This window comes from Punctularia strigosozonata (genome assembly GCF_000264995.1).
Source record: "Punctularia strigosozonata HHB-11173 SS5 unplaced genomic scaffold PUNSTscaffold_1, whole genome shotgun sequence".
Lineage (NCBI taxonomy): Eukaryota > Fungi > Basidiomycota > Agaricomycetes > Corticiales > Punctulariaceae > Punctularia > Punctularia strigosozonata.
In genome coordinates this window covers 2,945,037-2,969,298 of record NW_006767433.1, presented here as the reverse complement: position 1 = coordinate 2,969,298, position 24,262 = coordinate 2,945,037, and the positions used below count along the sequence as shown (strand labels likewise).

The following is a 24,262-nucleotide window of genomic DNA, read 5'->3' as shown; positions in this document are numbered from 1 at the left end:
GCTCGATGCTCATCCCGCTCGCATTCTCTGCGGCCAACACAGCAGCGATATTGTATTGTGCGGCTCTCCCGCACACAGGCTCTTCGAGCACCTTGTCTGCGCTCGTAAGCTTGCGCGCCTGACCTCGGCCCGCGCCAGCGTCCCATTGTTCCAAGTCGAGCAAAGGCCGCGTCAATTGTGCGGCGAATCAGAAGGAAAGCACCTGGACGCACATGCTTCCGTCTCCGTCCTCGGTCGCTATTCCTCCTAGCTCCCACGTCTGTTAATCCTTTGTTCGAGTATAAAAGAAACGATGCTACGGTTCTGGCAGACCTTTCATCTCTCCCCCTCGGTTGTACGGCTCTCGGTTCCTCCATTCTGCCTTCCCTAGGTTTCTTCCTGCACTCGTTTACGAGTCTGTTCGCTCTTTAGCGCCTTGATATAATTTCCCTCAGCAAGACCTGCTCCTTAACCTACGTCAAATCGCTCCCGATGTTGTTCACTGCTTCTGCCGCTATCGTCGGCCTTGCCTGGGCCGCTTCCGGCGTTCAGGCTGCGACACACGACGTCACCGTCGGCGGCGCCGATGGTACATTGGCGTTCAACCCCGAAGCCATCGTGAGTAACGGGTTTCGCTCTGGGAGGACCAGCCATCTCAAACCCCGGTCAGTTCGCAAATCCCGGTGACCAGGTTATCTTCCACTTTGAGCAAAAGGTTGGTTTCATGTCTGTTGTTCCGGTCTTCACGCTCACCGACGCCCTTAAAGAATCATACCGGTGAGCAGAATGCCGACCACGGTCAGGAATAGAATACTCAGTGTTCTTACCCATGTGCACATGCACAGTCACGCAATCGTCCTTCGCAAACCCTTGCGCGCTCAGTGGGTCCATTTAATCTGTTTCCGAATCGGGATATTGACTTGCCGAAAGAGGACGGCGGATTCGACTCGGGATTCATGCCCGTTCCTGCGAACCAGACCGACAACTGTAAGCTGATCACCATGCTCTTCAGCGAGACACACTTGTTGACGGACATGACAAGTCCCGACCTACACGATCACCGTGACTGACTCGAGTCGTAAGTAAATCTCCTTCGATACGGCTCGTTGTGTGCTGACAGCGCACTCTTTTTTCTTAGCCATCTGGGTTTTCTGTGATCAGGCCGCAAACACAGCCAACTCTCACTGCGGCCAAGGCATGGTCTTCGCCGTCAACTGTGGCGCCGACGGCTCCGCAAACAGCTTTACCAACTTCAAGAATGCTGCCCTCGCTCAGGGAGCCGCTTTGAAGGCTGCCGCATCTTCTGCATCTGCCACCGGGGGATATGCCAGTGCTACCGATGCTGCCACCGACACCTGGACAGCTGCCTACGGCTCCGCTACGATCCCCCCTGTCTCCGCAGCCGAGACTGTCACGGCGACGGTGACTCTAGCGTCCTCGACGTGGACGACTACCTACGCATCCTATCCGGGATCGGCCGAGCCCACTCCTGCGTCGCTCGAGGGCAACGTGCATAAGATCGTCGTGGGCAGCGCGAACGGCACCCTCGCGTTCGACCCGCCCTCGATCCAAGCTGCTCCCCGCGACGTCGTCGTATTCGAGTTCCACCAGAAGAATCACACCGTCACCCAGTCATCCTTTGCCGCGCCTTGCGTACATCTCAACAACGCGACGTCCGGAGTTGTCGGCTTCGACTCTGGCTTCATGCCCGTTGCACCGGATGCCACCGAGTTCCCTACTTGGAACTACACCGTCGTTGACACCTCGTATGTCCGTTTCATACGCGCATGCTGAATGCTGACCCAACCATCATTGTAGTCCTGTCTGGGCTTACTGCCGTCAAAAGACCCCTGTATCCCACTGCGGCATGGGCATGGTGTTTGCCATCAACGCCGTCGAGTCCTCGCAGCGCAACTTTGACGCCTTCCAGGCTCTCGCCAAGCAGCTCAACGGCACCAATGCTACCACCTCGAGCGCCAGCGGCTCTGCAGCCTCCCCGAGCGCGACCACCACTACGTCTGGTGCCCTCGCTCAATTTGGCGGCAATGTGCTCGCCACGATCCTCGGCGCCCTCGCCGTCGCTTCCTTCGCACTCCTTTAGCGTAGAGACCACCAATGATGGGGAACTAGTCCCTTCCCTTACACGACATCGGACTTTTTCATGATTATAGCTTAGGACTATACGCCGTCTTGATGACCTTATACTTGTTCCATGCGATCGAGGTCGATCACTTTCTTATGGGGTTGAACAATGTAGCCGTACTTTACTAATACCAACCATACTTCATGACCGGGATGGAGTGGAATGTTGTTTCGCGCAGTTGTCAACAACGTTCGGTGTGCCTTGCGCCCTTCAGTGAGAGTATTTGGATTACCCTATGACTTTGGGTTGCATTGCATATTGCAGGGGTTTACGTTGTCATGCAAAAGCACATATGGAAGAGCATTACTGAAGACAACAACAAACGGCACACTAAATCCTCATAAAACGAACAAGCATCATGACTCGCCGCCCATGGACTCCCTCGCCTTCTTTGCTTCCCTTTTCAGACGCTTCTTCTCCCGTTTTGCCGCTTCATCCCCATCCTCGTCCGCTGCTGCCTCACCTGCAGCTTTCTTCTTCTCCTTTTCCTCCTTCTTCTTCCGTTTCCTTTCTGCTTTCGCTTCGTCGTCCTCACCGTTAGCCGGTTCAGACACCGCCATGGATACGTCGGGATCAATCTCAGGCAACTCCGACTTGCGCTTGCGCTTCTTCTCCTTCTTCTCTTCCTTCGACAACGCAGCTTCGGAGGTAGTATCAGCAGCGGGGACCGTAGGAGCTGGTGGAACCTCGATGGCGGCGCCAGTAGGCACCGTCGTTGATGGCCCTGCAGCGGGCTGCTGTGATCCAAGATCAATGATTGCCTTTCGAATTTGCGGAGGAGGTACCTCGCGGTTATAATCGACATAATCCTTGCTCCACTCGGCTGGAGTGACGCCCTCGATTTTCTCGCCGAACTTGCTGAGCTTGCCATCCTTTACCATTTTCTTTTTCTGGGCAGCCACAGGGCCAAGGCCCCAGCGGCGCGGGTAGGTGTCCCTCTCCATAATGCAGCGTTTGACTTTAGCCACGACGCCGTGGTCGCAGGTCGCGAGTTCAACAGTCGACATCTGGGCGATAGCGAGAGCGATTGCCTCGCCTTTGGTGGTCATAAGAACAACCTCCTCGTGGACCGAGATGTCGGCTTCATAGCGTAGGAGACCGGGTATCATAAGCTTCGCTCCGTAGCAAACAGCATTCACTGCGCTATCTTTGACCACGATCCGCTTATAACCCACAAGTAGGCATTCGAGGGGGCGGATCACACGCCGAAGATACGATTCTGTATTCAGTGCCTCAACAAAACCAGCGGAAATCTGAGAGGTGAGGTACTCACCATCACGAGTGTTGTCGTACATCCATTGCGCGTCCATAACATCATGCATAGTGACTATGTCGTCGTTTTCTGATAATGCACCACTGCGGACACGACGCAGCTCTTGCATGTGTCCGCCGACACCGAGGATCAGACCCAAGTGCACGCAGAGCGTCCGTATGTAGGTTCCCGCCTCGCACGACACCCAGAATACGGCCAAATTGCGCTGTTCATCGAATTCGAGCAGTTTAGACTCGTATATAGTTCGGATACGAAGTTGGCGTTTCACAGCGGATATGAGGGGCGGACGTTGGAAGAGAGCGCCGGTAAGAGTCTGAAGGGCGCGGGGAAGAGTTGCCGGGTCCGAAAGACCGTCGTGCAGGCGAAGGACGGCCACGTATTCCTTGCCTGAAAACACGTACACTGTGCGAACTTCAGAGAGCATGGTATGGACGGGACTCACCGGCTCCCTGTTGTGACTTGACCAATCGAGTCGCGCGGTCGATACAGACGATCAGGCACCCGGTGACCTTCGGGTCAAGAGTGCCACTGTGGCCAGTTTTCTCCACGCGCAGGATTCGCCGAAGCCAAGCAACGACTTCATGCGACGAGGGGTTGGAGGGTTTGTCCAAGTTGATGACGCCGGACCTACAGAAGACACCGTTCAGCCTTCCAGGTCACAAGCATAGGGGGGCAGCGAGCGCACTTGATGTAGGACGTGATGTCCCTTTTCAAAGGAGGGCAACCGGAGGGAATGGGGGTGAAATGCGCGGAACGGACAAGCAGTTTGTCGTAGTTTTTTAACAGAAGGGGCCATTGAGATGTGTCGAGCTTTGGCTCAGACTTCTCCGGCTTGAGGGCAAAGTCGCCATCTAGCTGGACGGAGGCGACCTGCTCCTTGGTGAGGTTTGCCGGAGGCGCCATGGCTCGAGTGCAAAACAGTACGTCGGGCGCTTAATGGTAACAGGTAGCGGGTGCTCAAGCGCCGGTATCCCGTTCGGCGTTCCCCAGACGCACGTGAGCAAACTCTAATTCCAGCTGTGCAGCACACCCAACTTCGCCTTCACCCACCACCACCAGTTCCCCGCCGTCGCCGCCGTCAAGATGGTCAGTCCCGGTTACCGCTTTGCTGAGTTACCTTCTCAGTAGGCTCACGCCGGTTTCCTTCCTCTCTCTTCTTCCTCCGCCATGTAGCCCAAGGCCGCTCCCGGAAAGACCGCCGCTAAACACAAGTTCGTCATCGACTACTCCAAGCCGGCGGACAACCAGGTCTTCGACGGCGCTGCCTTTGAAAAGTACCTTCATGACCGTATTAAGGTCGAGGGCAAGGCAGGCAATCTCGGCGAAAACATCAAGATCCAGCGTGACGGTCAGTGTACATTGCACCGGTATATGACATGGTTGATCTTAACTTCATATCATTAAAGGGAACACAAAGCTCACCGTGTCTTCGAGCATCCCGCTCTCGAAGCGGTACCTCAAGTACCTCACCAAAAAGTACCTGAAGAAGAATCAGCTTCGGGACTGGATTCGCGTTGTGGCGACGACCAAAGACTCGTACCAGCTTCGCTTCTACGACATTGAGTACGCTACATGTCTGTTCTGTCAGATCTGTTACATTGAACTCACTGGCCTGGTAGCACCGGTGCCGCTGACGAGGACGAAGAGTAGCCGTCGACTGGATACATTCTCGTCGCATGCATATGATCGCACTACATTTGTTTTATGCCTCATGCCAATCCATGGATCATTTGGACATGAAAAGCGAGCTGGCTGGTCGAATCCGTTCGCGCTACAGCTTTCAGAGGGTGTTTATCGGTCGTTGGAATGTTTACATCCGGCTCGCAGATTTGTTATAGTCGCGTACGATGCACTCGGACGCGTATTCATATAGAGGTCCGAGCGTCGCGGCATGGCTATGGTCGAGATGTATTGGATATTGGCACTACTGTACAGATTCGATGAAAGAATGAAGTGCGTATGGCAACAAGGGGATGGGCTGATTGGTTCGATACATGGATGTTGTACAGAGAACGACAGGGGAAGAGGAAAAGCATGACTATCACTACGTTTCCTCATAGTAATTTGGCGGCAAGGTTGGCTGCGGCGATACATCGCCCTCATGGTCTGCATGCGTACGCTGATGATCCGAAAGAGCGGTGGCGGACGTCATTGCGTCTGCGTCAGGTCTACGGTCGATCATAATCGGCGGGAGCGGCAGGGCTTTCGACCTTCGCGAATCTCCAGACCGCACATGGGGGTTGGGTAGAGGAGATTTGCTGGTGCTTACGGGTGCTCGAGATGAAACGACGGCTGTTGGTTCATGGTCGATGGGAGATATATCAGGGTTGGCAATCGAGAATCTCGATGGAGTGGGAGGTGGCCTGGTGTTAGCAGGAGAACGAGGTTCAGGGAGTTCCGCTGTTACGGAGAGACGTGCTATGGAGGGATATTGAAGTTCCTGTGGAGGGACTGAGCGATTACCACGCGTTGCAATAACATTTCCTCTTACCCTAGTGGTCCGCAGCAAGGACGCAGTACTGTTCACGCTCTCTGAAGTGCCTAAGGATCCGGCTGATCCATAGCTTCTCTTGGAATATATATCTGACGGAGGTCCGATCATGACCGTCTCTGCATCTCGAGCCCTTTCTGGAAGGAAACTCCGGTTGGATGTGGCCGACTGAGGTCCCGCGAAGCTTTCGCGGCCACGTATCGGACCAGTAGGTTGGGGCACGGCGTGCGGGTCCCATTGTCGCGGTGATGCCACAGACGTCCGTATATAGGCAGGCTTAGGCGACCGCACTTCCACCATTTGTCCGCCGTGACCGTCGCTGAATGACTGATGTGATGGATCGACAGGGATATCCAGGATGTACGGGCGAACGACTGTATCCTCGATCTGCGGCTTCCATCCTCCTTGCGTACTGACCAGAGGAGGAGGGTGGGTCGGAGGAACCACTGGTGAGCCGATAAGGTCCACTGGTTGAAAGCGTCGCTTGGCTTTCCGTCTCCGATACCAGAAGTAGAAGCCAAACCCGAAGATACCGGCGACGGCCATTGACACGCAGATGGCTATGGCAGCGAGCACACCGTTGCCGAAGCGACTGTTAACAGAGTGCGGGGTTATTAGGGACTTAGGAACGCGGATATCACGTACGTACGGTTTTGGAGGTGACGGACCTGTTCCAAGTGTGGCATTTTGGCCCGTAGTGGTAGAAACGATCGCGAAGTCGACGCTCAGGCTCGTTCCGCTCGTTCCTGGGTCGTTCACGAGCTGAACGACATGTTTGCCATCATCGAGGCTATTGGTAAAGAAAAGAATGGTGTCGTTGGTACTTGTCCTTGAAGCATTGTAATGGGACACGGGCCCTCCATCCACTTGCACGGTATACAGACCAGCACCAGCACCGACACCGCCATAGATCGTCACTCCGTTACCGTTAAATGTGAGCGTGGAAGAGGCGTCTGCGATAGTTCGACTGACGAATTGTGAGTGACTCTTAACATTCGGAAGTGGCGCTGTAGAGTGCTTACTGGCCCGAAAATCCGGTCGAAGCATCGTCAACGACAGACCACGCAGCGGCTGGCTCATATACAAATGATAGCTCCTTGTCATCGATCGTCGTGTTCGTTACTGGCGCATCGGTAGCGCCTTGTTCACTCTCCCAGGTAATCTGGACATGGTACCCGTTAACGTCAGGTTATGAGGCGCAATCGCCGTATGCGCTCACAAAGTCCACGCCCAGAAATGTCTTGTTGGAATCGCTGCATGTATTCGTCAGGGTGATCGTATGGGAACCGGGAAGCAAGTCCGTTCCGTTGAAAAGTGGAAAATGGTCAAGCCCTGGTTCAGGCGCAAAGCCGGAGAACGTAGTATTGGGCCCATCGTCGAGCATCACGGTATAATACCCGTGATCAGAGCGTTTTGGCCCGAATATCCAGACGCCGGTGCCATTGAATGAGAACGATAACGAAGTGCCAGCCGCTGTGCAGAAGGTTATCGTTCCGTTGAAGTTGCTGCCCGACCGCGGTTAGGTATCGAAACACGGGGAATGGGAGATGCATCGCACTCGTGTATGCCGTCCCCTTCGTCTATCCACCCATTTCCATACTGGATGAGCGGACTGGTGTCGTCAATGGTAGTATTGACCTTTGGCATTGATTCGAGCGAAACTGATCATAAACGGCACAGAAAAGACACCAAATAACGATGCACCCGCCGGCGGGAGAAGAAATCGAAGAGCGATAGGACGAAATAGAACGAAGGTGGCGGAGGCCAAGCTCTGACTCCTGCACGCAGCACGATCCCGGTCTGAATTGTACATGCGCAAGGGGTCGATTGCGTGCACGCGAGGCGTCATCGAGCTCTACACCGACCGCAGCTGTCAAGGAGATGGTGGGCGGTTGAGCCCGTCGCTGAGCCGGGTACGTATAGATCTGATGCAAGTTTCGTTTGAGCACCCAATGGATTGCGAGCAGCAAAGCGCCGTCGTCAAGGTACACGTCCGACCCGTCGATACCGAGTCGACCGAGTGGACTTCGTCGCAACCTGGCGCCGCCTGACGCCACCGACATCAAGGCATCCATCAGGCAGGCTATGCACCGCCCGGATCTTATGCCTGCAACAGTGAAGGGCGATCCTGGCAAGAAATGCGAATCGGATCAATTATGCAGCGTTGCGATATATGTAATGTTGGTCGGGGTTGAAAGAACCTCCACAGCGGTCTATCTCAAACTTGGACCGCTTTGTCAGTGCCCGCAGCTTGCACATCCCGATCGGCGAGCAATGTCGCCGCCTTCCGCTGCGCTCCTTTACCGCGAAGTACATTCTCTATGAAGAATTCTCCAGCCTGGCGAAAACAGAGCTTAGCATGAAACCGTACGCGTAACATCTATTCTCACCTTGTAGCTGCTCCGCACGAGCGGGCCGCTTGCAACATAGAGGAAGCCCATATCCTCCGCGACTTGCTTCCATCGGTCAAACTCCGCCGGATCGACATAACGATCCACCTTCATATGCTTCTTTGTCGGTCGCATATACTGGCCGAAAGTGACAACGTCGACATTATGTCTGCGCAGCTCTGCGTACTGCGGATTAGAGACACGAACATGAGGTTATCTCTAAGGCTCACGTCTCAGTGCATCCATGACCTGGTCTTCCGTCTCACCAATGCCGAGCATCATGCTCGTCTTGGTGACTCGAACGCCTTCCTCCTTCGCCCGCTGCAGCACTCTCAAGCTTGTTTGGAAGCTTGCCCGACGGTCCCGCACAAACGGTGTCAAAGCCTCTGTCGTCTCCACGTTATGGGCGTAAACGTCCAATCCGGATTGCGCCACCAATGCTACGTGATCGAGGTTGCCGGCGAAGTCGCCTGTAAGGGCTTCTACGAGAGTATCTGGCGCTCTGTGTATGTTCGTGAGTATCATTCCGGGACGTTGACATAACACGTACTTCTGCTTTATCTTACGGATGGTTTCTGCAAAATGCCTGCACCCGCCATCGGCCAAGTCTGCGAAGGACGTCAAGTACGAGCGTACGGTAGTGGGAACCTGCAAATCCAACATACCGTCTCGATCTACGCTCGTAAGTACGATATAACCGAGGCCCCATCGGCTTATGGCCTCTGCTGTATGCTCGGGTTCATGAGGGTCCAAGGGCGGTGGCGTACGGCTCGTTTTGACGGAGCAAAAGCGACACCCTCGAGTACACGTATCACCCATTAGCTGGAACATAATGCGTCAGCAAGCACGGTACATGGATGCTATACGAATCACCATGATTGTTGCGGTAGCTGCACGCTTTGCTTGCTGCTCGTCGCCGCTGTCGCCGCCCCAGCAATCGCCAATGTTAGGACATCTGGCCTCTTCGCAGACCGTATGCAGATTGAGCCCACGGAGATCCTTCCTGATTTTGGCGAAGGACTTCCCGGAGGGTATGCTTGTCTTAAGATAGGTGGGCAGGCGGGGTCTGCGACCGTGGGTTCAGGTCCCTCGCGAGCGGTCATAACGAGGAATACTTACGCAGCTGTGTTCCCTAACACAACCCTCTCTGGCGCGTCCCCGGCGATGAAATCGTCCAGACTAGGGCCGTCGGCGAGTCGCTGACTAAACGCAGCCTTGGAGGTAGACGGCGTCGCCAAGCACCGTACATGCGTTGTGCCAGATATTATTTTGTTAGCGGCGTGTATAGAACGAGAGATCGGCGACGGTATGCGAGCCATTGGACGACAACGAGTCGTAAGAGAGTTATTTGAGAGAGAACCCCGCCTACGGGTCCGGATGCACGACGGAGGGCCGCAGTGGCTGTACTCCTCCGAGACGCCCCTAGGCAGATTTCCATCCAACAATTCAGAGTTACTGAGCACTAGTCTATGGCAACCCGAAGATGCCAGTAAATGTTCGTAGCTTGCCGGAGACGAGCCTAGGCCCGCTGCCAATGTCGGATGACTTTGCTGTGGCATTGGGTATGGTTCCTCAGCCGTTTCATCGACTCGCAGCTGCTCACAATCAATATATTGAACGCAGGGGTCAAAGAAAGCACATTCGAGCACAGACGAGATCAACTACGGGATGCAACGGATGAGATGCGATATAGCGATCTCGTGGATATATTGGTATATCCGTCTCATCTATTGTCGAGGGTCTTTAGCTTACACGAATCGTGCCAGCTACCCCGGCTTAGGCTAGAGCACGAGCAACAACAGGAGGTTATATTCACGCGATTCACAGCGTTGTACCTAGTCGATCTCCTGCGCAAGTGGGAAGAGACATCGGATCCGGGTTCCTGCTACTTCATCATGCTACTCCAGCTGCAGCACAATCCATACTACCACTCTTTCCTTTCCCTCTCCCGTCCTCCACGCGGATACACATCACGGTGGATCATTCGAGCACATGCGGATAAGATGATATCACCGCAAGGCGAGTGGAACGATCCAAAATACTTTGACGACCAGATATACAACACTTGCCAATTTCTCGCAACGATGCTGCTATGGGAGGACTCGGAGGACGCTCTCTCGACGGAGACGGTGGATGTTCTGAAGCGACGTATCTTACATTGGCAAAGTTTTCGCCCCGGAGTTGAGCAGGAAGAACACCCTGTCCCTCGAGCGCTCGGCCTGTTGAATCGTGATGCGCAATGGGTTGCTAGGGCGAGACGTGTGAAGCAAGACATGACTAAGACTCGATTGGGATGCAATAAGCGAGGATGCGCCGTTCCTTTCATACCAGAACAAGATACGCTGAAGCAATGCTCGAAGTGCAAAGTGGCGCGATACGTGAGTCGTTTTCTCTGACCCAAATCAGAACCGCGTCTTCAATCCGAATCTAGTGCACGGCAGAACATCAGCGCGCAGACGTGAGTTGAATCTCAGCCCCATGTCCGTCACACGATACTTAATCTTCAAATGACAGTGGAAGGAGCACAAGAATTTTTGTCACGCAGCCATATGGATTGCATGAGCGTATGCGACTCACTATCCGGGGTCTTGATCATTCAAATGCATATAGCGAGTCGGCCGTTGTCCGACATTGTTACTCCCGCCTCTCAGGATAGGTCATATCGGTGTCGTACACGATTGAATCGCCGGTCGTTGAACGCAAATATGATGATCAACAGTTGTTCCCCTATTGAACTGACAAACAGAAGGTTGGAACCCGTCCCTGTGATTCAAATGGGGAGCATCCATCCTGATAGCTAACGCTCAGTGATCGGAACAAAATGCGGCAGCTAAGCAAATGATAATTATGCAACAATGTGCGGTGCAAAACGAATAAAGACGTGCTTATGATATCCAATACAAAAAGTCGGGCAACGGCGGGTCCGGGGGGCACTGGTTTTCTGTGTTATGCGAGCCCCTCAGTACCTCCCACCCGCCCAAAAACCCGTTGCTACCCCCTCCACGCCAAAATCCCCAAAACGCGTGTCGCCCTCTAGCTCCGTGCCATACATCGTCTTCCGCGGTAGTGCCGGCGTCGAACTCGCCAGCTCGGTCATACCGAAGGTCATGCCGATGTCTGTACTACTCAGCTCGCGTTTGGGGGTTCCAACAGCGCTGCCTGGACGAAGGATCAGAGCAGGATTGACGCCTAGGGATACTGCACGTTGGCTAGCATCGGTATCGGGGCGAGGGGTAGTCCGCTGCGATGCAGGAGTTCCATAAGGATGAAAAAGATCGTTACGCTCCCGGCGGCCCGCACGTTCGATAGTGTGGCCGTAACCACTTCCGCTCGGGACGATGCTCGCCCCAGGGACGAGAGTGCCCATGGGCGTGGGGCTTTGAGGTTCCTCGAGGTACGAGTACGCGTTCGAGCTCGACATCGTTGGCCCCGGCGTACTCGTAACCGGCGCGCCGAAGCCAAACTGATACTGCGGTTGATTCTCGGTGGCGAAAGCTGTCGCGGTCATTGGATTGCCATTGTTAGGTGTGTGGTTCGAACCGGACGCAGGAGAGCGAGCGAAAATATGGGGTAGGTGGTGATTTGGTGGTCCCTCGTCGTAAGACTGCTCCTCGGGCCCAGTGAACACGGTAAATGTAGGCGCCCGACTTGGCAGTGCTGTAGGATCCTGCAGCATGCCCATCATCTCTTCTTCGGCGTCCTTCTGAGCTTGTGTCATGCCAGAGGCACCCGCACTTTCATCGCCATCCTCCTCGGATCGCTTCGCTCGTTTCTTCCCGTGCCTTATCGAGTCCCTCGCAGAGTCCTCCCCGTTGCCACGCTCCTCCACCACGTCGCCTTCGAACGGGCTTCTAGAATTACGTAGTCGTTTGCCGAGGGCACTGGGAGCTATGCCAGGATGATCTGGCGCAGCGACCACAGGGACAGCAGACGTTCCCGGTCTCGATGGACGCCCTATGCCTAAGCCGGCGACCATACTGAGAGGTCCCTTCGTTCCATTCACAGTCCCGACAGATCCTGCGGATAACCTTGACTTGACCTCCGCAAACTCTGCCTCGAGGCGCGGTATGGTGCTGAACTCAGCTCGCAGTTTCTCGTTTTCGGCTGCAAGGGCATCAACGCGTTGCTGCAGTTTCACCAAATCGGCAGTTTGTTGCGCCAAGGCCGTCCTAAGCTCTTGTAAACCATGTTGCAGTATTGCGTCTGGGTCATTTGCACCTGATCCAGATTGCTTGTCACGCTCCGAGGTGTGGTCAACTTCGCTTTTGATCTCCTTGGAACTGTCACCAGAAGGCCCGGCTTCGGAGGATGACGAGTCGTGTTCTAGAAAGACACGTCAGAGAGGAACCGCGTGCAGACCACACCCTACACACCGTCTTCTTCTTGTATCGTTGGCTCCTTCGCCTTAACACCTCTACTAACCTTACCCCTCGTGCCGCTTCCTCGCCCGAGACTGACCGACTTGGTAACGGCTCTCGCACCCGAACCCCCGGCTGCGGCAGGTCGGCCTACACCTAGCCTATATTGCGTATCTTTGGCTTTGCGAGTCCTCATAGAGCGGGAAGAAGGTTCCTCTTCAGCCTTGGCCTTCGGCTCCGGTTCTGGTACGGCCTCCTCCTTCTCTTCCTCTTCGTCATCATCGTGTATCACTACTGTTGCCGTCGATCGCGTCCGAGCCCTTGCACCAGCACTGCTTGCAACACGACTGGACTTCCGCCTAGAGTATGCTCTCGGGGGAGTGACTGGGGGAGAGGGGTTCGAGCTGCTAGTTTGCCTTTGATGTGTCAGGTCGCTGAAAAGCCGAGGAGGTGTTGGACTGACTGCGACGATCCAAGGATCTGGTCAATGAGTGTCTCGGTCTTCACGTTGGCTTTCAATCCCAGATCCTGAGTAAGTTGTCAATGACGGGTTGAACCCATGGTAAGTTGAAGCATACTTTGCCAATCTTCTGGAGGTCGGCGCGCTTGAAACTCTCGAGCTGAAGCCTGAGTTGACCACACGCCCACTCATCGCGGAACAGAACGGACGAACCTCATCACGAGAATATCTGGGAGCCATAGTCGTCGTGGTCAGAGGCAGCGCCGAGGACGGCGCGTCGGACCTGTCGCGTCGTGCGAACATCTGGGGCAGCCAGGCACGTGCACTATGTTGATTGGGCCTGGCTGTGAACAAATCTCCTTACTCGGCATTGCCAGTATTGGCCTGTGGCAGCAGTGAGCAGTCTGACTTCCGAACGCGTTCTACATCCAAATGCAAAGCATGATACACGGCCAAATAAGCAATCGAGAGTCCCTTGTCCGTATATACCTAGGATCCACCAGTTAACTGCCTCATGAGATACACACCTCGCCCTTCATCCATACTCTTCGTCGAACTCCTCATACCGATCACACTTCTCGGCCTCGGCCTGGTCACCGTTGGCACGTCCCCCGAGTTCAGCTGACCAGTGTATTGTCGCGTCATGCCAGTTACACCGCCTCCCGTCATTTGGTGCGACAGTTGCCTGGTAGGCGATAATCCGCCGCCCGTGAGTTGACGCAGTAAGCCAGCATCCATCGTGCCCGTAAACTGACGCGCGATGGTAGTCCCTGTAGACTGGGGAAGCACACGGGTAGCGTTTCGTGATGACCAGAAGGATCCACCACCGGTCGACGTCGGAACGACAGGAGAATGCGTCGGAGAGCATTGGGGGGACGCGTAACCCGACGGCAGCATCAACTTGACGGTATGTTAGTACTAGATACAGTATGCGACCAGACAGAACACCCACCGAGCATTCGCGGCACCAGATTCCACCTTCGGCATCCATCTTGGCTGCACTGTCGAGCTTCTTTCCGCATCCAGGTTGTCTCTTTCCATTGAGGTTGCTCCGGCCCCACCCACGTTCCCGCTCCCTGGCCGCCGTTTCTTTGCCACCGCACACCAAGCACGTCGCATGCCACCGGGTGCCTTGAGGTCCTGGAACGACACCGCGTTCCATGATGCTCACAGATTTGTCGCATCCTGGACAACGATTACTACCGCCAAATCGTGGCACCTTCGGCGCCGCAGGCACGGCAAAGGTAGTTTGCGCAGCAGGCACGCTCTTGGGCGGCGGCGTGAACTTCTTCTCGATTGCTGCAGAAGTCCAGTGCGCCGGTATGCCCGCCGGCACGTCCTTTGTGATTACCTTGATCTTCTCTGGGGGTGCACATTCGATATGGCATGCGCCCCGTTCTCCGCGAACGAAAACAGCTTGACCTCCCTGGCGCTCTCTAAACATACCGTCACAAATGCGACATCGAAAACAGTCGGCATGGTAGGTCTTCGGGGGTACACCCGTACTTGTAGGTTCCTCAGGAACGGTGACGTACTTGCCACCATTGCTGGTGAACAGAGGAAGCGCGCACTTGGCGCAGGAAGCGTCGATGGCGACGTTGGGCGGGTAGGTACCAGTAGGATGAGGCCTTATGGGGCGCAGCATGTGCGAGCCCGTATGGGAAGGCTTCAGAGGCGCTGACTCCGGCAACGAGTCAAGAGGCTCCGATATCCTTCGGGAGCTGGGGGTAGGGGTTGTGCGCACTTTCATAGCCGGTTCGATGTCCCCAACCTCACTGTCCCAGCCTCTCATCGACGGGAGCCTGTCGACCCCTCGGATGACCGTCGGTGGACTGAATGATGGCGGAGTCTCGATACCGCTCGAGTGCGTTCCCGCCTCCGAGAACGTATCCGATAATAGATCCGGCGTACTTGGCATTGGACTGGGAGCAACCGACGAGCTGGATAGGCCGGGTGATACTGAAACAACGCTATGAACTGGGGATGCGGACCAGTTTCTTTCCGAAACCGAGGGAGAAGCGAGGAGACTGAAGTTCCTCGCACTGAGGGACAATGCCGATATCCCTGTGGATGCCGAGATGGAAGTCGACAAGGACGAGCTGGATGAGTACTTCTTCAGAGAGCGACGAGTAGGCGTCGTGTCTCTAGTTGACGAAGATGGCGACATCTGTTGCGGTAGAGGCGATCCACGGGTAGGTGACGGGGATTTGGATATGCGTAAAGGCGGTGTCGATGGCAAAGGCGAAGGCGTCGGTGATTCAGACACTGAGGATTTTAAGAATCTACGTTTCATCTCTTCGACGGCATCCTCTGTAATTACCGTTTTCCTGGTAGATGGGCTTCCCGGGAAGCGAGGGCTGGCACTCGCACTGCTGCTGAGTCGTCGATCGCCCACAGGTGTAGTGCGAGTCTCTGGTCGACTGGGAAAGTCAGAGTGTTGGGTGATGCTCTCCCGACTCTTCGACCGTCGACGATGGGGCGCGGACGACGAGTCTGTGCCCATACTGTTTGCCCGACTCCTGGCTGTACTCACAGGGCTGGCCTCCCCCTCTGAGCTGATCGTCGTGTACCTTGAACCCAGAGAGGTTCGGGGTTTAGGTGGGGTTTTAGGTTCAACGGCAGGACTGCCCTCGCGCGTCTTCTTGATGATTCCAAGGCGCTGCTCCAGTTCACCAAGGGCTGGACTGCCCTCCCTACTGAACGATTCCCGTTCTCCTGTCGTCCGCATCCCCCCTAGTGTGCTCCGCTTGTCCTGCGCAGGGCTCAAGGGCGTCTTCCTTGCTGGGCTATCTTTCCTCTTCAAGCAGCTGTCAAAGCACTCTGCGCAGGATGGTCTGCCAAGGAGGTCCACCATGGGGCAGTCTCCGATGGATTTCGAGCATCCAGCGCACTTGAAGCAAGCTTTGTGCCAGATGCGGCCCGAGTTCTCGACGAAACCGCCCTCCTTCTTCAGTATAAGCACCGCACGCCCGCAAAGTTGACAATCTCCTTTGGAACCACCATTCCGTATGAAGCAGGGTCGGCATAGGAAGTCTTCTCCTGTCATCGACTTGGGATCCGGGTATATGGTGGCATCGGGAGGGAATGGCGTAGAGCAAACGCGACATGTGAATGACTGTAAGGTCTCATGAGGTTGCAACACGGAGCCATAAGCTTTAGAGAGCTCGGCCGTATGAGGTGACGGAAGGATGTCTGCCGCAGGAAGATCGTCAACGTGGAATCCCTGCTTCAGTGGTGATGCGGGTCGATCGCGCTCAGCCGTAGTAGAGCGTATATGAGCTGATACCCGGGTATCGAGGGAGAATGGGTGGTTTCCGATCGCTGATTTCGGGCGTGGAAAGCGTTTGATAGGGCTTGATCCTGTAGGTGTGGGGATAATGGTTCCTGTGACTTGTGGCCGAACGGGTGAAGGAGTTCTCTCGCGAGTATAGGTCTGCGACCAGCGATCTTTGGGCTGATCCCCGGCGTCTCCCTGGTTCCATTTGACCACAGGTGCTGGTGCGGCATGGCAATCAGCGTCGGATCTCGTCGTGTTGCCCGTATACGTACCGACTGCGGTGCCTCCGCATTTGCACCGGTCAGTATTGCAAATATCACCGCATCTCCTGCAGAATCCCATCTCCAAGTGTACTGATACAAGTCGGATTGGAGTGAAAACACCGCAGAAGTACACGCAAACGCGACAGAGGCGAACGGCTTTGCTGCCAGAGAAGGAGAGGAAAGCACTTTCAACCAGTCACGTGAAGAGCACGCGTTATGGAGGATGCATTTCATGGACCATCATGTGATCGTGTCGCGGTCCTGACTCCGAGGTATCGCGCCTTTTGCTCACCCCCCTCACTCTCGCTACTAACATGTCGCAAGCGTCCCAGCTCCAGGAAGAAGATGACTATTCTTTCTCAGGACCATTAGTGGTCAATAAGCTACAGGAAGCTGGAATCGCACCCCAGGACGTCAAGAAGCTTGCGGATGCAGGGCTGCATACAGTCGAGGCCGTAGCGTTCACCCCCAAGAAACAGTTGCTTGCCATCAAGGGAATAAGCGACGCCAAAGCAGACAAAATTCTGGCAGAAGGTTCGCCGCGTCTTTTGCTCGCTTTCATCCATGGCTGAATGAACAAACAGCGCAAAAGATCGTCCCTCTCGGCTTCCAGAGCGCGACGGAGGTTCATGCCAGGAGATCGGAGCTGGTGCACATAACGACAGGGTCCAAGAATTTGGACTCCCTTCTTGGCGGTACGAAAACACGCTCAAGACTAGACTCCCCCCACTTCGTCATTAATCATTTGTTCCTCAGGTGGTATTGAAACGGGAGCTATCACAGAGATGTTCGGCGAGTTTCGAACAGGAAAATCGCAGCTTTGCCATACGCTCGCTGTGACATGCCAGCTTCCTGTCAGCATGGGTGGAGGGGAGGGCAAGGCGAGTGCCCAACATTGCGTTCGTTGATTCGGCATCTGCTTAGACTCGATCGTAGTGCTTGTACATTGACACTGAAGGCACGTTCCGTCCTGTTCGCCTGCTAGCGGTGGCGGAACGCTTTGGCTTGAATGGGGAAGAAGTACTCGACAATGTCGCCTACGCCCGTGCGTACAACGCCGATCATCAGAATGCGCTATTGATCAGCGCCAGTGCACTGATGTCGGAGTCGCGGTGCGCACACACGATGTCTTGCAACTGATATCGCGCTCCTGACGCATGCCCGATCCTACAGGTTTTGTCTTCTCGTTGTCGACTCGTGTACTGCGCTCTACCGGACAGATTTCAGTGGTCGAGGGGAACTCTCTGCGCGACAAACGCATCTGGCAAAGTTCTTGAGGACTCTGCAAAGGCTAGCAGATGAGGTATAGTCAAAGTCTTATATCGCCGTCTTGTAAAGCTGATCGTTTCGCAGTTCGGTGTCGCCGTTGTCGTGACCAATCAAGTCGTCTCGAATCCTGACGGTGGCGCGAACCCGTATGCTGCAAACGAGAAGAAACCGATCGGAGGTAACATCATGGCGCATGCATCGACCACCCGGTATTTCCATGTTCGAATCGCACTGCTCTCTTGCAGGCTGAATACTCCATCCCAGGTTGCAATTGCGCAAAGGTCGTGCAAACACCCGTATATGCAAGATATACGATTCGCCCGAGTTGCCCGAGAGCGAGAGCACATTCGCGATTCTTCAGAGCGGCATCGGCGATCCGGAAGAAGAAACTTAGATCCTAATGACACTGGTTTCCCTTGCATTCTCGTTCTACCGTATAGCAATCTTTATACCATGGACTACCTCATCGAATGAAACATGTATGGATACAATTGACAGCCGTACCGGACTGCCTGAACTACGGTTACACTATATGTCAATGGAACGAAAGCGAAGGCCCCAGTTGAGTGGAGTAAGACAATGTGTTGCTACTACGACCGTCCGTCTTCGGCCTTTTGAAAAAGCTCAAAGAGAAAGGCACATTACGCCAGTAAGCGTGTGAGTATGTTAGCGCTCGTTTTGCTGATGCGCTCCTTGAGCATATTGATGTCGCTGGCGTTGACGTTGGCGATGTCCGCCATCAGGTACGCCACGTCGCCCTTGGAGTCCGAGTACTGCTTTTCGACATTGTAGGGCGACAGCACCTCGTTGACCTGTCGGAGCACGCCGGGCTGGTTGTTGTGTACATGGCACACGCGCACATGCGTACCCTCCTCGGCGCTGATGGCGCGCAGGTCGACCTCGGGAAAGTTGACGGCGCCTAGGGTCGAGCCGTTATTCAGGTAACGGGTGAGTGCCGATGCGACCTCTTCGCCGATCATTCGCTGTGCCTCCTCCGTCGAGCCGCCGATGTGCGGGGTGAGGATGACGTTGTCGACGGAACGGAGTTCTGTAACCCAAGGGTTGACCTGATCGTCAAAGGCTGCGCCATTCGAGCCGGGCTCTGTCGGGTAGACGTCCAGAGCAGCACCGGCCAGATGTTTCGACTTCAGTGCCTTGATGAGCGCTGGGATGTCCACGACCTTGCCTCGAGCATTGTTGATCAGGTAGGCGCCCTTCTTCATTGTCGCCAGCTCCTTCTCCGAGATCATGTTCGTCGTCTCCGGAAGTTCGGGGACGTGAAGCGTGACGAAGTCGGACTCGGAGAGGAGAGCTTCGAGAGTCTCGACCTGGCGCGCCGAACCGAGGGGCATGAGGTTGATCACGTCGTAGAAGAGCACACGCATGCCAAAGGCTTCGGCGAGGACGGACAGCTGGGAGCCGATGTGACCGTAGCCGATGATACCGAGCGTCTTGCCGCGAATTTCCCAGCATCCTTTGGACTGCTTGTTCCAAATGCCGTTCCGCATCTCGTACGAGCGCTGGAAGAGCTGGCGCGAGAGGCCGATGATCTCGGATATGACGAGCTCGGCGACGGAACGCGAGTTGGAGAAGGGCGAGTTGAAGACGGGGATGCCTGCCTTGGCCGCCGTGTGGAGATCGACCTGGTTCGTGCCGATGCAGAAGCATCCGATGACGAGCAGCTACCGAGAGAGCGCATGAGTCGGTGTGAGTCGATGGCGAGTGGGTGTGCACACACCTTGGACGCTGCCCGGATGACCTTGTCGGTCAGCTTGGTTTTGCTGCGGATGCCGATGGCATGGTACGAGCCGATGTTCTGCAGGAGCTCTTCCTCCGACATGGCTTTGGCGTGATGGTCGACATGGAACCCCTGCGCTCTGAATGCGGCGACGGCGTCCTGGCTGATGTTCTCCAGCAGCAGCAGCCTGAGCTCTTCGTTATCCGTCGGATGGAGCACTCGAGGCTGGCGAACGGCGTAGGAGGCGAGCGAGTCGCTCCGGAGCGGGCGCGTGATGCGCTCGGTGAGGGAGCTCGCGGTGGGAGACACGGAGACAACGGTGGTGTACCTGACGGGGGAGCCGGGGATGTTGATCGCTGCAGACATGGTCGGTTGCGGCGCGACCGAGGGCAAGATGGGCAAGTTATGTAGCGGCGGGCGGAGTCATGGAACGGGGGATGGTGCAGGATGACGCGATGGCCGAGATGGAATAAATAAATTGCTGGGACGGGGAGAGCAAGGGCGACGAGCGGTGACTCGGCCGAACGACGCTCATCTCATCTCTGCCCGACCAACGCCCGCCATGGGCCTCTACCTGCTCGACTACGGCGCGGGCAACGTCCAGAGCCTCGCCAACTCGCTGCGGACGCTCGGACACGACTTCAAGTGGATCTCGTCCCCCGACGATTTCGACCGGGCCACCGTCAGTATCTAGATCGCCTCGCGCACCCCGTCCCTCTCGAACCTCTGTCCTGCCCAGAGCCTCGTTTTCCCCGGCGTCGGCGCCTTCGAGACGGCCATCGATGGGCTCGTGTCCCGCGGCCTCCTCGAGCCCCTGCGCGCGTACGTCGGCTCGGGCAAACCCTATCTCGGGATCTGCATCGGCATGCAGGTCCTCTACCGGTCTTCCGCAGAGAACCCGGACGTCAAGGGCCTCGGCTTCATCCCCTCGCCCGTCGAGCGCTTCGACGACGGCGACAAGGCGGTTCCCCACATGGGATGGAACTCTGCCGAGCATCTCGACCCGACGGCCGCGCGTGGCGAAATCGAGGAGGGCGACCACTTCTACTTTGTCCACTCGTACCGCGCCAAGTATGACGTCGAGGCGTATCCCGCGGCGGCGGAGTGGGCGTACACCACCACCCAATACGGGCAAGAGGTCTTCGTGTCGAGCGTGCGGAAGGGCAACGTGTTCGGCACGCAGTTTCACCCCGAAAAGTCGGGTGCTGCGGGACTCAAGCTGCTCGACGCATGGTTGAGCAAGACCGAGGACGAGCGGCGGGCACTACCCTCGAATCCCCGGAGGCCGCAGCCTCCACGGCCCAAGGACGGCCTCACCAAGCGCATCATCGCGTGCATGGACGTCCGCGCGAACGACGCTGGCGATCTCGTCGTCACAAAAGGCGATCAGTATGACGTCCGCGAAAAGGTCCTCCCCACGCCCATCCTCACATCCTCGTCCGAGATGAACGACGCGGAGAATCCCTCCGCCACCACGCAGACGACGCCATCCGCTTCGCTGCCTACCAAAACCGCCGGCTCCGTCCGCAATCTGGGCAAACCCGTGGCGCTCGCGGCCCGATACGCCGACGCAGGCGCGGACGAGCTCTGCCTGCTGAACATCACCTCCTTCCGCCACTCGCCGCTGCACGATCAGCCGATGCTCGCCGTGGTCCGCGCCGCCGCCGAGTCCGTCTTCGTGCCGCTCACCATCGGAGGCGGCATCAAGGACACCGTCGATCCGGATGGCACGAAGCGCAGCGCGCTCGAGGTCGCCGGTGCGTACTTCCGCGCCGGCGCCGACAAGGTGAGCATCGGCAGTGAGGCCGTGTATGCCGTCGAGCGCCTGCGAGCCGGCGACCGGGACGGCTCTAGCGCCATCGAAACGATAGCCCGCGCGTATGGGCGGCAAGCGGTCGTGGTCTCGGTGGACCCTCGCAGAGCATACGTCGACCCAGACACGTACGATGGGCCTTACAGGTCGGAACTCGTGTATGGTAAATTGGACGGACCGGAAGACGAGCGGGGCAAGGCCTGGTGGTACCAGTGCACCGTGTCAGGCGGACGAGAAAACCGCCCCCTCTCAGTCGTCGAGCTTTGCCGCGGAGTGGAAGAGCTGGGTGCCGGTGAACTGCTCGTGAACAGCATCGATCGGGACGGCACCGGGCGCGGTTTCGACCTCGACCTCGTCAAGTTGGTGAAGAGCGCGGTCAGGATTCCCGTCGTGGCCAGCAGTGGGGCCGGCTCGGCGGATCACTTTGTCCAGGTCTTCCAGCAGACCGATGTCGAGTCCGCGCTGGCCGCAGGCATCTTTCACAGGGGCGAAGTAGAGATCGCGGACGTTAAGAAGGCGATGGACGCGGCAGGCATCAATGCTAGACAATAAATGTACCTTTACACGAGACGGCTATAATTAGATAAAAACCACTGTATGTCTATCCATCGCTGCAATATCTTGTGAGGCAGCACAGCGGTCGCGAGTCAACTATCGATCGGTTCATACGCATTGTGTACTTACATCGTACGTACATCGGCGCGCGCGGATGATCCGAAATATGGTACAATTCCATTACTAACACGTCCAGGATTCCACATTCGGTTTTTTTGGTCCGAGAAGGAAAGAAAGGGGGGAGACAAAGTTATGTAAAGCAAGGACCGGCGGCGGCGGGGAGAACGAGAATGCATGATGGATCGATAACTACATGTTGGGGCGAGAACGTTCGAGGTGGAGGCGATATGACGATACAGTACGTACACAAGACCGAGGTCGGGCCGTGCCTTCGCGACAGGGAGATAGGCCGTCTAAGTGGTATCGGCGAAAAAGGCGGAAGGTCAAGACATTGTGGGATGGAATACACGGAACGAGAACGGCGGGGGGAGGCCGAAACCAGATACCCTCCCGTACGATGGGCTGAGATGGACATCGCTCAGCGGCGCTCGACCGACTTGGCGCCGCGCATGGCCCCCTTGACTTTCTTGAGTAGGCTCGTCTTCCTGCCGAGGCTGGCCCCAGGCGAGGTGGGACCACCCGAGGCGCCGACGCCGTCAAAGTAGCCTACCTCGGGCGCCGCGTGGGCAGGCGGCGTCGCGGGCAGATCCTTGTTGGTGGCGCGCGGAACGCGGCCGTGCCGCCCGCCGTCGCACTCGTCGTAGCCGACGTACACAAAGTCGGAGCTGTCGCTCGTCGGGCTCGTCGAGCTCTCCTTCGCGGTCTTCCCGCCGCCGAGCCTGCCGAGGAACGAGTTTTGAGCACGGTGAGTCGGGCGGGAGGGTCGTTGGGCGGCGCCGTCGGAGCGGTAGCCGCCGGCGAGGTCGGCCGAGTTGGGCGGCGAGGCGCCGAGCACGCCGTAATCGTCGTACTGCGCGTGTCCGGCGGGGACGTTCGGGTTCTCGCGCATGCGGCGGATGCGATTCATGAGGCTCTTGGTGCGCTTCGGGGCGCCGGGAGAGCCGACGCCGGGCGTGCTGGGCGAGGGCGGGCCCTCGGCACCGGACTCGGCCTCCGGGACGAAGATGGGCTTGGGAGGCGGCAGCGCGTTGCGAGTCTTGGTGCCTGCGCGCCGCACGCCGGCGGCGTCGTCGAGGTGTTCGCGGTGGGCGTCTCGGTCCCTGGGGCGGCGGGTGGGCGTGGGGGCGTTGGCGCCCCCGACGGCGTGCGCGCTGCCGTTCCTGCTGGCGTAGGTAGACTCGGGCCGAGAACCACCACCGGCGAAAAACTCTTCGTAAGGTTCGGGCTCGTGGATGCCCCACGCCTCCGCGAGCGCGTCGTGGTTCTTCTTGGGCGGGGACCAGGGCTCGGCAGGGGTGTAGGGCGCCGGGGTGCGAGCGGCGGCGTAAGGCGAGTCCGCGATGCGTGGAGAGTACTGCTGGACGAGCACGTCGTCCTCGGGATTGGCGCCGCCCGTCCAAGCCATCATCGGGGCCTTGGTCCGGTGGCGGTTGCGGGAGGGGGCACAGGCGTCGAACGGCGAATCGTGGTGGAAGACTGTGGTAGAGGAGTGAGCACGGCGAGGACCAGCGAGAAAACGGCGCGCGCGATTGTCGCACCTGCTCCGACGCCGGAAAAGTCCATCCTGTCGATAACGTCCGCGTGCGAGGAGCCCTTCTTGGCGGTGCGGGACTTGGTGGTCGATTTGGCGGTTTCCATGGCGGTTGCTTGGCGGGCGACGGAGTCTTGGGAGAGGGACCGGCGGGAGGGGTGGGCGACGGTGCGGGGTGCGGTGCCTACCGTCGTTCTGGGGAGGGGGTGCGGAAGCGATCAGCGGGGCTCCTCGATGACGCCATGAGCCAGCGGACGAGAGACGAGGGGGGGAGGGACGGGAGACACGCACGGGACGGAGGTCTGGCTGCGATGGATGCGGGTGCGGGGGCTGCCGTCGATGACGCGGGGGGCGGCGTCGGGCATCCTGTCGCGGTGGGCGGGTGCGGAGCGGGGCTGGGCAGGGGCGTCGTAGTCGGAGTAGGCCTGCTGGTGCGGGGGCCGGCGAGAGACCTTGGATGAGCTGGTGGGCGGGGGTGCGGGGCGGGGGCGGGCGTCGCGAGTGTTGACGACGTTGGGGTCGCGGAAGGGGTCGCTGGAGGAGCGCAGACGGTGGTGGGCGGCGGGGGCGAGCGGGGAGGACATGGCGGGCGTGCTCGCGTG

General features: G+C 57.2%; 10 protein-coding genes across 10 annotated transcripts; 4 read left to right on the top strand and 6 right to left on the bottom strand.

The window, feature by feature from the left end:
* Window positions 1-32: 32 nt before the first annotated feature.
* On the top strand, window positions 33-2,273 carry PUNSTDRAFT_95790 (uncharacterized protein). The gene is made up of 8 exons (XM_007379018.1): window positions 33-597; window positions 650-694; window positions 747-756; window positions 825-860; window positions 910-966; window positions 1,022-1,057; window positions 1,118-1,745; window positions 1,798-2,273. Exons 1-8 carry the CDS (start codon window positions 472-474, stop codon window positions 2,078-2,080), a joined length of 1,221 nt encoding a protein of 406 aa, XP_007379080.1. The 5' UTR covers window positions 33-471; the 3' UTR covers window positions 2,081-2,273.
* PUNSTDRAFT_95789 (putative rRNA pseudouridine synthase) lies at window positions 2,237-4,298 on the bottom strand (the record flags this gene model as incomplete). Its single annotated transcript, XM_007379017.1, has 5 exons — window positions 2,237-2,859; window positions 2,908-3,341; window positions 3,396-3,782; window positions 3,838-4,022; window positions 4,081-4,298. The coding sequence occupies 5 exons, from the start codon at window positions 4,296-4,298 to the stop codon at window positions 2,479-2,481; spliced, it is 1,605 nt and encodes a 534-aa protein (XP_007379079.1). The 3' UTR covers window positions 2,237-2,478.
* Window positions 4,299-4,331: 33 nt separating this feature from the next.
* Window positions 4,332-5,045, top strand: PUNSTDRAFT_129797 (uncharacterized protein; the record flags this gene model as incomplete). The annotated part of the gene is made up of 5 exons (XM_007379016.1): window positions 4,332-4,391; window positions 4,455-4,481; window positions 4,569-4,743; window positions 4,802-4,958; window positions 5,015-5,045. The coding sequence occupies 5 exons, from the start codon at window positions 4,332-4,334 to the stop codon at window positions 5,043-5,045; spliced, it is 450 nt and encodes a 149-aa protein (XP_007379078.1).
* Window positions 5,046-5,439: 394 nt separating this feature from the next.
* Window positions 5,440-7,533, bottom strand: PUNSTDRAFT_129796 (uncharacterized protein; the record flags this gene model as incomplete). Its single annotated transcript, XM_007379015.1, has 6 exons — window positions 5,440-5,835; window positions 5,887-6,478; window positions 6,536-6,853; window positions 6,909-7,048; window positions 7,106-7,391; window positions 7,445-7,533. The coding sequence occupies 6 exons, from the start codon at window positions 7,531-7,533 to the stop codon at window positions 5,440-5,442; spliced, it is 1,821 nt and encodes a 606-aa protein (XP_007379077.1).
* Window positions 7,534-8,104: 571 nt separating this feature from the next.
* Window positions 8,105-9,595, bottom strand: PUNSTDRAFT_58988 (Lipoyl synthase; the record flags this gene model as incomplete). The annotated part of the gene is made up of 7 exons (XM_007379014.1): window positions 8,105-8,224; window positions 8,277-8,455; window positions 8,507-8,778; window positions 8,827-8,884; window positions 8,942-9,098; window positions 9,150-9,342; window positions 9,396-9,595. The coding sequence occupies 7 exons, from the start codon at window positions 9,593-9,595 to the stop codon at window positions 8,105-8,107; spliced, it is 1,179 nt and encodes a 392-aa protein (XP_007379076.1).
* A 152-nt stretch (window positions 9,596-9,747) lies between these two features.
* On the top strand, window positions 9,748-11,002 carry PUNSTDRAFT_48990 (uncharacterized protein). The gene is made up of 5 exons (XM_007379013.1): window positions 9,748-9,838; window positions 9,900-9,988; window positions 10,043-10,654; window positions 10,708-10,734; window positions 10,791-11,002. Exons 1-5 carry the CDS (start codon window positions 9,760-9,762, stop codon window positions 10,836-10,838), a joined length of 855 nt encoding a protein of 284 aa, XP_007379075.1. The 5' UTR covers window positions 9,748-9,759; the 3' UTR covers window positions 10,839-11,002.
* Window positions 11,003-11,157: 155 nt separating this feature from the next.
* PUNSTDRAFT_123822 (uncharacterized protein) lies at window positions 11,158-16,741 on the bottom strand. Its single transcript, XM_007379012.1, has 9 exons — window positions 16,644-16,741; window positions 14,047-16,589; window positions 13,622-13,994; window positions 13,459-13,516; window positions 13,308-13,377; window positions 13,213-13,254; window positions 13,098-13,162; window positions 12,650-13,050; window positions 11,158-12,599 (listed from the first exon to the last, which is right to left on the bottom strand). The coding sequence occupies exons 1-9, from the start codon at window positions 16,711-16,713 to the stop codon at window positions 11,236-11,238; spliced, it is 4,986 nt and encodes a 1,661-aa protein (XP_007379074.1). The 5' UTR covers window positions 16,714-16,741; the 3' UTR covers window positions 11,158-11,235.
* A 198-nt stretch (window positions 16,742-16,939) lies between these two features.
* PUNSTDRAFT_48986 (uncharacterized protein) lies at window positions 16,940-20,069 on the bottom strand. Its single transcript, XM_007379011.1, has 8 exons — window positions 19,642-20,069; window positions 18,168-19,585; window positions 17,988-18,112; window positions 17,808-17,937; window positions 17,571-17,746; window positions 17,391-17,515; window positions 17,219-17,329; window positions 16,940-17,168 (listed from the first exon to the last, which is right to left on the bottom strand). Exons 1-2 carry the CDS (start codon window positions 20,005-20,007, stop codon window positions 18,545-18,547), a joined length of 1,407 nt encoding a protein of 468 aa, XP_007379073.1. The 5' UTR covers window positions 20,008-20,069; the 3' UTR covers window positions 16,940-17,168; window positions 17,219-17,329; window positions 17,391-17,515; window positions 17,571-17,746; window positions 17,808-17,937; window positions 17,988-18,112; window positions 18,168-18,544.
* A 10-nt stretch (window positions 20,070-20,079) lies between these two features.
* On the top strand, window positions 20,080-22,083 carry PUNSTDRAFT_80273 (imidazoleglycerol phosphate synthase). Its single transcript, XM_007379010.1, has 3 exons — window positions 20,080-20,323; window positions 20,381-21,049; window positions 21,122-22,083. The coding sequence occupies exons 1-3, from the start codon at window positions 20,204-20,206 to the stop codon at window positions 22,004-22,006; spliced, it is 1,674 nt and encodes a 557-aa protein (XP_007379072.1). The 5' UTR covers window positions 20,080-20,203; the 3' UTR covers window positions 22,007-22,083.
* A 120-nt stretch (window positions 22,084-22,203) lies between these two features.
* PUNSTDRAFT_80272 (uncharacterized protein) lies at window positions 22,204-24,053 on the bottom strand. The gene is made up of 3 exons (XM_007379009.1): window positions 23,952-24,053; window positions 23,668-23,855; window positions 22,204-23,605 (listed from the first exon to the last, which is right to left on the bottom strand). Exons 1-3 carry the CDS (start codon window positions 24,023-24,025, stop codon window positions 22,548-22,550), a joined length of 1,320 nt encoding a protein of 439 aa, XP_007379071.1. The 5' UTR covers window positions 24,026-24,053; the 3' UTR covers window positions 22,204-22,547.
* Window positions 24,054-24,262: the final 209 nt, after the last annotated feature.